The 14,812-nt window shown below is 35.6% G+C and overlaps 1 protein-coding gene across 1 annotated transcript in view; it reads left to right on the forward strand.

The window, feature by feature from the left end:
* LOC128998067 (1,4-alpha-glucan-branching enzyme) overlaps positions 1-14,812 on the forward strand; it is a 35,965-nt gene that overhangs the window by 10,606 nt on the left and 10,547 nt on the right. The window contains exons 4-9 of the mRNA XM_054424043.1: positions 647-775; positions 1,975-2,119; positions 2,605-2,695; positions 3,817-4,026; positions 7,360-7,431; positions 10,787-10,958. Of these exons, the coding sequence (XP_054280018.1) occupies positions 647-775; positions 1,975-2,119; positions 2,605-2,695; positions 3,817-4,026; positions 7,360-7,431; positions 10,787-10,958 (819 nt within the window). The remainder of the gene's footprint in view (positions 1-646; positions 776-1,974; positions 2,120-2,604; positions 2,696-3,816; positions 4,027-7,359; positions 7,432-10,786; positions 10,959-14,812) is intronic.

The following is a 14,812-nucleotide window of genomic DNA, read 5'->3' on the forward strand; positions in this document are numbered from 1 at the left end:
ACTACCAGACAATGTCCTCATCGTATAAATTACACAAAACGAAAAACAAATGTCTTAAAAAAATAAGAAGTTAACATTTATGTTTTGAAATTTTAGATCGTGAAATCATAACAAAATGAAAAAAAAGTTAAAAATTTGAGAAAATATAGGACTGAATAACTGAAAGAGGATCTCCATGGATTAGTTGGAGAATTGCAACCCTTGGCATTGAGGTGCTGCCCACAGCCTACGAGGGCTTGACTTACGATGAATCGCTCGCTCTCAGCTGTGGAATTAATTCAACTGACATTAACGAGGATGGTTCCCTAGGGTCTGTGGTTGTGGGTTGTTCATGGTCGGAGCTAGAAGAAGGTCTGTGGTCGGAAGGCCAAAACGCCAATCCAAACTGTTGTTTGATAGATGTTGCTGTTTGTCATATTAGTGACTCTAATCTCAACCCTCAGCATCAAATACTGAGCCTTAAGATCTGGTTGTCTGCGCAGTTGGCAATGTTTCCATCATTGATCCAATTAAAAGCCAAAGTCTGATGATAGGTTCCTCAAAAAGTTATTCCATATTTTATTTTATTTCCTAAGGTAAAACTGATATTTGCTCAGTTTATTTGTACAAGTCAGATTTAAAAGTGTGTTCCTCTGTTGTGTTGCAGTTGGTGATTCGCACCAAGAATGGTGATTTGGTAGAGAGACTATCTCCCTGGGCTACTTATGTGGTACCTCCTCCGCGCAGTGAAGGGTTCACTTACAAACAACGTATCTACCACCCCCCTCCGACACAAGTAAATATGACATATTATATAGGTAAAATTACCACTATGACCTAGAAATATGGTATTGAAAATCTATAAATACGCTCTACTATGGAATTAAATATTAATTTCTGTAACCATTATTAGGTCGTTGCAGTACAGTAGACTCCCTCTTATCCAGATACCTTTAAACTGGAGATTGGTTTAACCGGACTACACTCGGCGGAAATGACATCTCTTTAACCGGACAATTTTTATCAGCACATTGGTTAAACCGGACTAGATCGGCAGGAAGTGGGCGGTACTGAAACAGCTGTTCTCGTGGGAAAGATTTGAGACCAGTGATCACGTGTTTAAATGCAATGCTCTCCTAAATTTAAGCCAAATACTGATATACAGTATGCATTCAAGTGGTCCGTTTTAACAATTTTTTTGGGACGTCGGTTTAACCGGAAATCCCGCTATCCGGACTGGCCTCGATCCCGAGGAGTCCGGATGAGAGGGAGTCTACTGTACTGTATTTAAAAAAAGGTATTTTTTTATCCTAAAACTTAATTAATTCCCTTGTAGTACCTAAGAAAAATTTTATAGTATTATACATACCGGTAGTCTTTAAACTTTGAGTCTCCAAAATTTTCATTGATTTATGTGGCTGTTTTCATATATTTCCATATCTCATTATCATTATCATTTATTGAGATGGGGACGCCACCTAGGTGCGTATTTTAACCCAAATATGAGTGAAGGATGAGTGTAGAATGGTGTGTGATGACCTGTGTAGCTTTGTTACTGACTAAGATCAGCTGTTTCATTAGTCAGGATAATTTATTTAAGGCCCAATGATCAGGAACAGCTGGGTCCAGTTTCGAACCATCAAAAAGCTACTGACTTTTCTCAGGATCGAACTGGCGACCTTTTGATTACTAGGAGAGCACTATAACCACTCAGCTACCCAGCCAATTTACTCATAAAAACATAAAAATTGAAATTCTTTTAAAACAACTTATCAGTAAACACACACCCTCAGATGGCAAGTAAAAAGTAGCGAATTTCTAGATTTGAGGTGCAACTCACAGAAAAGTCACCAATCCTGTCTTTTTCATGGAAGCAGTATTGGGGCCAAAATAAATTTTACAGAAACGTCAGTTTTATTTTAATTTGTGATGAAATAAATAAACTTATTTTACTTAAATTTTTGACCAATTTACCAATGATTTGTTATGTTACAGAAATACATGTTTAAACACCCAAAGCCCAAACGTCCGGCGAGTCTGCGAATCTACGAGTGTCATGTGGGGATCGCTTCTTCTGAGGGCAGGGTCGGACAGTACAAAGAGTTTGCTCAGAATATCATTCCACGCATAAAGAAACAAGGTAACCTGTCATTATTTGATATAAATACAGCCAAATTTAGAGTTTGTGTTAGCAAGGTTTTACACATTTTAACAAATTTATAATCATTTCCTCTATTTTGGAAGAGGGGTTTTTTATATCTATTCAATCGCATACATAATTTCACATTCTGGAAAATTCTTAATTCCACTGCTTAATTTAACCATTTATTTCCAAAGTTTTAATCGTCATATCAATTTAAAGAATACAACAGGAGATTATTTTATGATAATATATTAATTTAATTTTTTTAAGCGAAAAAAAGCTGTTTTGACCTGAATGTTTGTCAGGTTTTGGACTTATAAAACCTAGAGTTGTTCTTGAATTTGTTATGGCTTATTGGACACCTGTAATTAATATGAAGTAGATTGGGGGTATTGGGGTAACCATACCTTTTATTGTTCTTGTTCTTGTTCTTATTGTTATTGTTCTTGTTGACAATAAGGTTAAATTTGCTCTTCTTTTAGGATACAACACTATTCAGCTGATGGCAATTATGGAACACGCATACTACGCCAGCTTTGGATATCAAGTGACTAGCTTCTTCGCTGCCTCCAGGTAAAATACGATAGAACCTTGGTGAATCAACAGAGTAACAAATTTACAGTCACAACAACAAAAATGTTATGAAAAACAGTATTTTGAAAAAATAATTATGTTTAAACACAGTAAACAGTAAACTGTATATTGTTAAAAAAACCATCAGATTCCAATACAGTAAATGCAATGGGAAGACAGTACAAAATAGTATATTACGTTACTAGTCCGGAAAATAAATGTTTACTGGACAAGTATAGTTTTTTATAGTTGTTCAGTACAGTAGTATTAGTATGTGATGAAATACTATTTGATTTATGATTAAGCAGGCGGCAAACAGCTGTTTTCCGGACTAAATCCTTGTGTAAAAAGTCCATTAAAACAGTGTAGTGTGGCAAAAAAATATTGATCAATTTATCAAGTAGCTTGAAAGTCATTACAATAGTGGATGTAATGACTTTCAAGCTACTTGATAAATTGATCAATATTTTTTCGCCACACTACACTGTTTTAATGGACTTTCAAAAATCATCACATCAAAATGTATTTTATTGGCATGGAATTTATTACGACATCAATGTGTGTTGTTGTCATTAGTCCTCTCCATTCTAAATACAAGAATATTCTAAGCAGCTTTCCCAAGATAAAAGCAAAGTGTTATCACAATAACCTCAACATTCTTTGACATATTTGTAGTAATAATTTCAAATTAAAATGGGTTTTGTATCAACTTTGAGTCAAAGTAGTTTAGTTTTACTCCTTTCTGGAGTGAGCAAGCCAAAATTAATTTTGTTCACAAAATGCTATGTGTATACAAAGCAAATATACTTTTGTGAAAGTTATATTCTCTGGAGAACTGTTAAATATATTAAGTGTTCCCAGGGCTCCCCACCTCAATGAATTATATACCCTATAAAGTGATTCTCCCTTTTAAACACCAGTACAGTTTTAAAAATTATTTATCATCATATAGATTTTTTTGATGGATCTTTTCAAGACAGGGGCCGTTCTCCTTGCATACAAGACCTTTTTACTGGATAGGTGAGCCTAAAGTTGTAAAAAAATACAAAAAAAGGGCTCAAAAGTATTTTTAAAAGTGCTATCACACAACAATTTCTACCCTTTAATATTTTTGTATGAAGCCGGTACGGCACACCAGATGAGCTCAAGGAGCTAGTAGACGTGGCTCATGCTCACGGCATCTACGTGCTACTCGATATGGTTCACTCCCACGCTTCCAAGAACGTACTCGATGGACTGAACCAGTTCGACGGTACTAACAGCTGCTACTTCCACGATGGAGCCCGTGGAGAACACTCTCTCTGGGACAGTCGCCTGTTTAACTACTCTGAGTAAGCTGTACAATTTTCAACACCCTTTCCAATAACTATAATTTTGTTTATTTATTTTTTAAGCAACAATATTTATGTACAATTATACACACAACAAGCCTTTATGTACAATTATAACTCGCCTTCAAATCAGAGTGGGATGTCATTTGATTCTGGACTCGGCTATCACTTGTCATTACTTAATCAATTAATTATCTATCGAACAAATTTTAGTGACAGGACCGGGGCTAATTGAATACAAATAAACTGTAGTAACTAAAATAAATCGAATAGTATAAACAAATAATGGTTATTACAACCTTGAAAACAATTTTTATGTTGTCACTAGTCAGTATAGGGCTTTAGATTTTTAATATAACTAAAAATTACTTCTTCAAGAAAACAAAAGTTTAGTTTTTATCATAAAATCCTTTAATTGTAAAAAAGCTTTGTATGATTAAATGTTTGTGGTTATTAAAAATAAAAATGAATGTTGCATATTTGATATGGTTTCTTTTAAAATAATATTGAATAAGTAGTGGTGTGTGAGCCATAGACTTTAAATCGTGCTGAGCTTGAGTCAAGCTCTTGTAAAAATGCTGTTGCCATCAACTTTTTTCGAGCTTAACTTGTGTTTATAATTAATCTATTGTAACTTGTAATCCAAACACAAGTAGATCCTTGATTAACTGGGGGCGGATCAACTGGCAGCAGATCAACCGTGGTCATTAGGTGGCTCTAAAATTATGTTACATAACCTTGAAAGAAAAATACCTAGACAATTGTATAAATTGTATTTCTTTAGTCTAATGTGTTGAAATACATTATTGTATATTTTATATTTAACTTTTTCTGCCCATTATTTAGATGCAGTAGGCTCCCACATTATTGTTTTTTAAACTTTTCAGTTCATTTACTCATTTGAGAAAAACAAAATAGAAGTATAACAAAGAAATATCGATCGGTAGCTTCAACCGTCTGTTCCTTACACATTTGTCTGCTCTGTGCTATGTCACAACAGTAGACGATATGACATAACGCTTGTGATTGGGTAATTAGTAAAGGCCCGTGTACACGTAGCTTGTTTACTAGCAGCTAATATTCGCTATTAGCGCTATCTGGGCACACTAGCGCAAAAATTTCCATCTACACATAGCTAGTTATTATCACTTATTATTAGCGCTAGTCATGTAGAAATGAAGTGTTCATTGGTCACAATTGTCATTTCAGTTCTGCACAAAATGTCTTCTGTTCCCTAAATTGTAATGTGTTGAGACAAATTATAAGAATTATTATTATATATTATATTATTATAATATGAATTGGTATACACGAGTTGTGTGAACATAAAATTTATAAAAAAGACAAACTGTTTGGGGTCGTCGAAAACAAAGGATTAAAAAACCGGTTTTGATTTAACTAAGTAGGGTAAGAGCTAGAGTTATTGGCACTACCATAGTTATTGGCACCTTTTTTTCAAAGCCTTGTACAACTCAATTCAAAAGTCTGTGGAAGAGGGGAGTTAGTTGCTGAGATGCCCACATGAGTTCTCTGTACTTAAGTGTGTGTTTGGTTATTTTAGAGGCCATGCTAACTTGCACATAAAATTGTGTTCAAAGGTTAAGCAGATTTGTATTGATTCTTCACATTTCCTTAAGAATCTGACAATGACTTGAAGACCTATTTATTGTTTCCTATTCAAACTGAATGTTAAAAATTACGTTTTCATCATTTCATTAGTATTAGGAAAGACTGATTTGACTATTCCCACCAACCTTGTACCCATATACTAAAGAAATACCCAATATATGAGGGTTACACCAACTGTGTCTGAAATATGTAGTGATTTGATTTAGTTATTGGCACTACCTTGGCACTACCAATAAGCTGTGGTTACTAGCATGCCAATAACTGTGGTAAATACCCTAATACCGATTGGCACTGTTAATTATTGTGGTTATTGGCATGCCAATGACTGGAGTCATTATACTGGTAACAGGGGTCACTACAAATAACAGTATATACTGTCATGGAAGTCCATAAGTTATTTTAATATGGCCAATATACTTGTATATACATATCTATACTTATTTAATACGCAAGCAGGATTTTTGTGACAATTACTCCTCCAAAACTACTGAACTGATTGACATGTTTTTGGTGTCATTGGAAAGAGCGTAGCAGAAAACTTTCTTTTTAGGTAAATTATTAGAGAGTGAGGCACTGGGGTCCTTTAGAGTTTCGGATTTCTCCATAAGATTAACATGGGAAACAAACATTGTTTTGAAACTCCAGCTGTTGTCAGAAATTAAATATTAATCATTGGTCTCCATGGAAGCATTAGAAAATTCACAATGTTTACATTTGCTTTGACATTTAAATGTAAACAACCAGAACTGTCAAATAACTATTTCACAATTTCAGACAGCTGATCTAAAAAATAAAACAAATATGTGGTAGGTTTATTTAATCTTAAACTTTATGATAGATTATTTATTATAAATCTTCTTCAATGATTATGAAAAAGATTTTTCCCGTTGATGCTCTACACCTTATTGTCTACAAATTTGCTAAATAACTTAGGTACGGTACGTTATAAAAGCTGACAGCCTTTTTACGTTGACTTAAATTGTAAGCTTACCTTTTCCCGTCAATGGGCAGTTTAATTGTTATAAATTAACTCTTTAAACTGGAATAGGACTGTTATGTAAATTGTGAGTATTTCCATTAGTTAATAATCTTTTAGTTGACTCTTTTAAAATCATCGGAAATTATGAATGTTATTAGTTTTTAAACAAGTTATTTGTTTATCTCCTGTACTTCTTTGCAATTGCTGATTTCGAGCAACATGTACACTAGTAAAGTTACAAAGCTTCAAATATTTAACTTACTTTTTACTATATTAAAAAAGGGTAAACCTAAAACCGATCCACCATATGTTAAACGCATAGAAATTCCGTCAAAAAGCCCTCAAAAAGCCCTACTCAGGATCAAATAAGTAACAAAGAGAAAAAAAACTACAGCGAGCAATTAGGATTGTGCTACAAGAGTAGTGACAATTTTTAAAACTATTTTGCTAGGCCTACAAATGGTGGAATGCGATCGTTGTAATAAAATATTTCATAGGACACAACATTTGGATAATTATTACTACGAACCAATACCAATTTATTAACGGCAATTTACAGTTATAAAAATAAATTGTTTTAATAAGTTTAACTGCATTTCTGACTAATGCAAACCATTTTGTAGCCCAAAAAGAGTCCGGTTCCAATTGATTTGTATTGGCAGGACTCCGATTTTGTTAACCCAATCCATTTTTAAATGCAATGAAACAGTGTTTGTTTTTGACAGGCATGAAGTTCTGCGTTTCCTTCTCTCAAACCTTCGATGGTACATTGACGAATATGGATTTGATGGATTCAGGTAAGCACTTACAATAGAAAATCCTTCATTTGTTTATTAAAAAGAAATCAGAATCATGTTTTTCTTAGTCCTGAGTTACATTTTATTCTGCCCATGTTGATGTTGCGTTAGGGGGAAAAAGGTGCACTTGAGTTTGAACTTATTTCTCTGAGATCTAAATATCTCTGAGATGAATCATCTGATGGTGTTGACACAAAAATCAAATTGAAGCTGTGATTTTTAAAGACAGCAAAAGTTGTTTTCAACCTACTTTCTAAAAAGTTTTACAATAGGATGAGATAGTGTTATATATGTAACAGACAAAAAATTCCCGAAATGAATTTCTGTAGACATTTAGCGCGATTGTCAGCGATAAATTCGCCTTGCAGTAGTTAGGTAGTGGGGGTATAGCTGATGAGCCGTAGTTCAGCATTGGTAAGCGCTTTTTGTGTACCTGCAAGTATACATTGCCGGTTACTGTCAGTCGTTTACCTGCATTGAAATGCAGAAATACAGCATTTTTGTTTTGCTTAAAAACCACCTAGTGAGACTCTTGAGTTGTTAATTCAAGGTTATGGAGAAGAGGCGATGAAGAAAAGTCAAGTTTATGAGTGGCAAAAATGGTTTTGTGAAGGCCATGAAAGCATTGACAATGACCCTCGTAAAAAACGTCCTTCAACTTCAGTCAATGACAATCATTCAGCGACAAACAAAAAAGCGTGAAAATCCTAAATTAACAATCGATGAAATTGCATTTGAGGTACGTTTATCTCATGGAAGTGTTCACACCATCCTTCATGATCATTTGAACATGCATCGAATTTGTTTGTGAATGGTTCCAAAAATGCTGTCTCCTGAGTACAAAGAAATTCAAATATTAATGGCTGGTGAATTCATTGATACGGTCGATGCAAGTCCAATTTTTTTGAATGAAATTGTGACTGGTGACGAAACATGGTGTTATCTTTATGACCCTTGTAACAGGCCACATGTGTAGGGGGGGGGGGGGTAAAATAATGGTTAAACCACGAAACTTAAACAGCCAGATGTTGGCTGTTGGAGAAGCCTAGTTGCACCACTAAACTGACATCATACCTAACCTCTAAATCCAAGACCGCAGACGATGTCAGTGTCAGTTGTTTGTCTGGTTGTTTGACTATGTTTGGGGCAGGCTACGGGAGAAAATAAGGCGGCGGAGCCATCTTTTGAGTGTTACGCGGCTGTAAAGCTGTTTGAAGCTGTCATGCGCCTGCCTTCCCTGGCACGGGTCTCAGCTGACTTCGGTTCTGCTGGCCAATGAGGGAGCGAGTTAACCTTTGTCTCAAATTTGGACGAAAGTGAAGTGGGAAGAAAGAAGAATAGTCATTCTGATGCCCAAGGTTTCGCTGGTTCGTCTTCGTTTTCATTTTTGAAGTGATTGTTTCTTCGTCTTTTCGTTTCGATAAATTCGCGCAAGTTACGTTTTTGCAAGCTCTGAAAGCTTAAGTTCGAATTTATAGTTTTGTAGTGAACGTGTGCAGGAACATAGTTTGTTATAATTTTGTCATCTGGTGAGTTTCGTAATTAACTTCTCAGGTTCTCGTATATTACTCGACCAGTTTTCGTGAACGAAACTTGGTTGAACTTGCAGGCTAGGCCTGATTCGCAGACCTAGTCATACGCCTTAACCAACAAATTGAGTAAAGTCTAACAGTTGGTGACATATCCATTCAATTAACGTTTCATAATCTGTATTAGGACTTTTTTTGTTAAATTCTTAAACACTTTTTCTTAAAGTTAAAGACCCTAAGTTTGCCCCATCAGTCAGGTTTCTGCTGGACAAGTTTTGTCGAAGTTGGTTCAAGTTGAACACGTGAGAAAGTAGAAGTTTTAGTTTTCGTTTTAAGGTCGATTCACACATATCAGTTCAGTCACAGTTCCGTTACAGTCCAGTTACAGTTCAGTCTCAGTTACATCCGCAATTTCTCAGTCAATAGTCCTTCAGTTGGTTTCAGTCAGTCTTCCGGCTCTAAAATTCACAGTAATTTACAGTCAAAAGTTTTAAATTATAAACCTATATTCTATCAAATTTTCATTGTCCATCTTGTTGATTGTTACAAACAGTACTCAAAACATAAACACAACCATTTAAACATAAACACTATTTTCATTTTCTAACCTTAAACAAGTCCGTCAGGCGTCCGAACAATCCGAAAGTATCGGTGGAAAGAAATCTGAAATTAACTGACGGATGCCGTTAGAGCGACTGACGGGACTGCAACGGATAAGTGTAGATAGCGCAATAGAAAATCCAAATCCATTAAAGAATATTTTTGTTAACTGTGACGTGCCTGAAGTGACTGGACTGAGACGTTCCGTAACTGATGTGTGTGAATCGACCTTTAAGCTCAAGGTGCAGTTTTTTTTTTTTTTTTTTAGTTTCAGTTGTTTCGTTTCGTTTCTTACCTGGACAACTTGAGCCAACTTGTATTTTTTGTTCGTTTAATAAATTCGGACTCTGGGAATTAGGCTTGGCTAGGCCTATCTTATACTAACCTCTGTTTCAGGTTAACGCCTTAACTCCGTAGGTAAGCGGGGTGACTACGTAGTTTACTAGTTGTCTAGTCAAAATTAGAGTCTAGTCAAAATTACCAGTTTCCCCACAAGCCCCCTGACTAGACTGGTGATATTAAGTTTGGTGTTTGGTAACCCGCTACGTTCGTCTCGAGCTCTGATAACCAGGGCTATCAAATTTAGGCTATCCTAATAACTATCGACTCCTGGGAAAATCCCCGCGACCAGACTTGTGCGATTCCTGGGACTTCGCTTATCGTATAGGTGGCGTAATTTCCCACGTGTCGCCCTCAGGAAAATTACGTCACACCCTCTACCAAGTTTGTGCCAGTTTGTGGTAAACAACCAACAAAGTAGACTTGCAGGTACACGAAAAGTACTTACCAATGCTGCACTACGGCTTGTCAGCTATATCCCCACTACCGAAATGCCTTCCCCAAGAGTCGTACTAACTACTGCAAGACAAATTTCCCACTGGTAATCGTGCTAAATGTCTACAGAAATTCATTCTAGGAATTTTTTGACTGTAGTAGTATACAGTATACATATTTTGTGACAAGCTCGCTGACATCAACCCTTTCCATAAAGGTCTTATAAGTAAGTCTTAGTGATTTTTGATTGCTATTTCAATGAAAACCAAATTAAATAAAACTATTACTTTCTTTAAACTTTTAGAGTAAAAGCTATTTGTTAGGCTGCACTTTTGGTTTTTTAGTGTGTTTTTACTTAATATTTGTATTTATCTATTCTTCCTCCCATGACCAAACTCAACAGCAGTAAACAGCTGATATAAGCCGTCTCACGTACAATGGTTGTGTTACAGGTTTGATGGAGTGACGTCCATGCTGTACCACTCTAGAGGAATCGGTCAGGGGTTCAGCGGACATTATGATGAATATTTCGGTCTCAACGTAGACACGGAAGCCATAGTTTATCTGATGCTGGCCAATCATGTGCTTCACAAGCTGAACCCTGAGTTGACCACCATTGCTGAGGTAGGAAATCACACTTTCGCTTGACAACTCGTACATTAATGACCACTGTTGTTGTGATAGAAAGCCTATCTGAATGGGAAAAGTCTATCATAGCGAAACTCAAACACTATTTTGGGTTTTACAATACCGTCTACCATGTAGTCCCTATGGTAACAACTATGTTACATGTTTCCACAGGATGCTAATGTCAAACACATCAGGCCAGGGAATACATTAATATAAAACACATAGAATAGCCAATGGTTATAAAAGCAAAATTATTGACAAATTAGTAATCCAACATAAAAATAAAAAAAAAAAACAGACCAATCCACCCACTCCTGGAAAACGTTTTGCTTCTGCTGATTATGGCTTCGTCCTCAATCATACATAAAAGAGGGAAATGGCAAAAAATAATGTCACAGTTTCATTTAGAGCAAACAACAAACTGAGCTCAATGTTGAAGGAAAATAATAATAAACAAAAAACTGGGAAGGAGGACAAAACTGGAGTTTACAAGCTCCAGTGTGATGACTGTGAAGGAAAAAATAAATATTACATAGGTAGGTTAAACATCTCGTTCATTTCATATAAGATATAAAGAACACATCCTGTCCAGTAAAAAATGAGATTCAAAATAAATATTTGCCAACCATCTAATAAATGAAAACCATAATTACACAAGTTTTGAGATGAATTTAAAAGTACCGCATCTCTGCCCAAGAAAAGGAAGTTTTTAAATAGCATGGAAGAGTTTGAAATCTATAAAGCCATCAAGTCAAGAGCCCCAAAAAGTTTTAAATGAACAAACATAATTTAAATCGAACATAATAAAGATGCAGCGATTCGCATCTACAATAATGAGAGGCAAAAATACCTCATTGTACGGCAATACGACATTGCCCCCTGATAATGGGAGGGGGCAGCAAGGTCAGCCACAACCCGTCATGACAAAACGTCTGCCCGTGCCGCGTTGTGTGTGGAACTAGTTCCCGAATTTATGTTAATCGTCTTCGTCTGTAAATATGTCTCGCGTTTTATTTATTTAAATGTTAGTGTTTTAGTGTGTTTATAAAACTTGACGATCTCTCAAGAGTGACAACAAAATCCTGATGATGAGGTTATAACCTTGAAACCGTTTAGGAACACAACAAATTTAGGATCACAGACGGAAACAGGTAATCTTATACAATTTTAATATTCAAAAAGTGATCCTGGACCAAAGAACATCAATATGACATTAATTGCGCTTGATTAGCACCGTTGATGGTTTAAATATGCATATACATCTAACACACAACTGATGTGTTTGACAATGGCATTCTGCCGAAACATGTAGCACGGCTGTGATCACTGGAACTTTATGATATGTGTTTAAAAAACCATCTAGTCAATATTTCAATTTCAGGGGCTTTTACAACGAATTTAATTAAACACAATCACTTTATAATATAAATACCTCGTCACAGCTCTGAAGTTTCTTTAGATTACAGCTGTTTCGGCATCAAAATGCCATCCTCAGATATACATACATCCACCTGAATTGGCGTCGTTAAACTGTACACATACACAAACACGATAAAAACACGTAAAACAAGAGACAGGCCTGTCGCGTACATGATTGCTACGAGTACGGAAGCTGACTGGACAACTGCTAGTTCGTTCCAGCTGTGGCGGTATTATCTGCTGGACTTTGATCCCTTGTCTGCCAAAGTCAAAGTCAAAGATTTTTATTGTCTTTAAACACATGTGTGCAATTGACAAAGTCACAAGCATATAATGTATGTAAAAGGCCGAAGGTCGAGCTGTCTTGTGTTACCCTTGAAAATAAGAATTGTGTCATCAACATAACGGTGATATTCCGTTATCTTGTTTTTTTGTTTGTTTAGGTCTGAAAGTATATATTTATTTTATTTTCAATATGGTTTAGATATACGTTGGCGAGTAAACTTGATAAGGGAGAGCCCATTGCCAGGCCATTTGGTTGACTGTAATATTTATCATTGAATTTGAAATAATTTTGTTTGAGTGCTTCTTTTAACAAAGTTAGTAGTTCGGTAATTGCTTCAGGTAATAAATTTGAATCTTTGTTCAGGTGGTCTTTGACTATGTCTAGAGTTTGGTCAACGGGAACATTAGTAAAGAAATTGACAATGTCAAATGAAACTAGTAAATCATTAGGGTTTACCTGTACATTTTTGGCTTTGTTAATAAAATCATAGGTGTTGATAAGGCTGTAACTATTATGTAGAACTATTTGTTGGCTTAATATAGATTCAAGTTTCTGAGCGAGTTTGTATATCGGGGCTGACGTGTAATCGACCAGTGGTCTTATTGGGGTGCCTTCCTTATGCACTTTAGGCAACCCTCGTAACATTGGTGCGTTGGGGTTCATTACACGAAGGCGTTTTATTTCTTTTTCGCTGAAAAGAACTTTGCTATTGTTTATAAGCTTCCTTATTGTCTTTTGATAATTGTTAGTAGGATCTTTTTTCAATTCTATTACACCATTACTCTGAATAAAATCATTTACTTTGGTATTATAATCATCTATGTACATTAATACTGCTGTATTGCCCTTATCAGCTTTGCATAACAAGGCGTTGTTTAAACATAACTTATCTTTGATACTAATTAGAGCTAATTCCTCCTTCTTATGTATGTTAACTGAGTGTGAGGTTGATTTTGCATTCTCATGTGTCCTATTTAATTTATTAGTTACTATCACACGAGCGGAGTTGCGGCTATCTTCATCTGGGATGGCTTTAATTGCACATTCAGCATTAATAAAGTCGTCAAACTGTGCTTTTTTGCCTACTTTGGGAAGGTTATATTTTAACCCTTTCTCTAACACGGAACCTTCATCAGTGTTAATACTATATCAGTGTTATTTATTAATCGAGGATAGAACTCAAAATCGTGTAAGATTGCTGTTTCTTTATGTTTTTGTTCGTTAATTAGCCTAGAAAACTTTTTTTGGAGAGTAGACTTTTTAGACTTCATAATTTTAGTGATAGAAAGTTTGATTTTATCCAACATATCTTCAAGAATAATCTTGTGCGTGCAGTTTGAGAACTCTAGGTATTTTCTTAGCATGAGCCTATTTAACATATCCTTCTTCCGATATAAAAACTTTATTTCATTTCTAATCCATAACTTTTCTGCCTGTTCTAAAGTTTTCTTAGCTGATAAGGATTTGTTTCTAACCTTTATTTGGACATAGTTAGGTTTTAATCCATAACGAAGGCAGTCCTTATTAAACTTTATGTTCTGAACCGTGTTGTGTAGTTTCAGTTTGATGTTCTTGTATTGTGTGGCTAATGTTGCTTGACTAGCGTATGAATCAATAGACATGGTTTAGCCCCTGAGCTGAATTGATGACTAATATAATATAAATACCTCGTCACAGCTCTGAAGTTTCTGTAGATTACAGCTGTTTCGGCATCAAAATGCCATCCTCAGATATACATACATCCACCTGAATTGGCGTCGTTAAACTTTACACATACACGAACACGATAAAAACACAAAAACACGTAAAACAAGAGACAGGCCTGTCGCGTACTGCTACGAGTACGGAAGCTGACTGGACAACTGCTAGTTCGTTCCAGCTGTGGCGGTATTATCTGCTGGACTTTGATCCCTTGTCTGTGGCTTGCTCCGTTTGATAATGTTATTAAAAATGGTGTGGGATTTAAATTGTAATTGATCATTTAGTATGGGCTCATTGTTGCTTTTTATTTTATGAGCTTTATAAATCTCGTATTCTTCAAGGGTATCTAATCTATTTCCATTAATACAGGCGTGTAGAATTTCTAAGCCGTTGTCCAAATCAAGTAAGTCGTGATTGTTATCAACCAGGTGTTGCGCGAACG

The sequence above is a fragment of the Macrosteles quadrilineatus genome, unplaced genomic scaffold (assembly GCF_028750875.1).
Source record: "Macrosteles quadrilineatus isolate MER2022 unplaced genomic scaffold, UCM_ALF_1.0 Scaffold_7__1_contigs__length_78375512, whole genome shotgun sequence".
Taxonomy (NCBI): Eukaryota; Metazoa; Arthropoda; class Insecta; order Hemiptera; family Cicadellidae; genus Macrosteles; species Macrosteles quadrilineatus.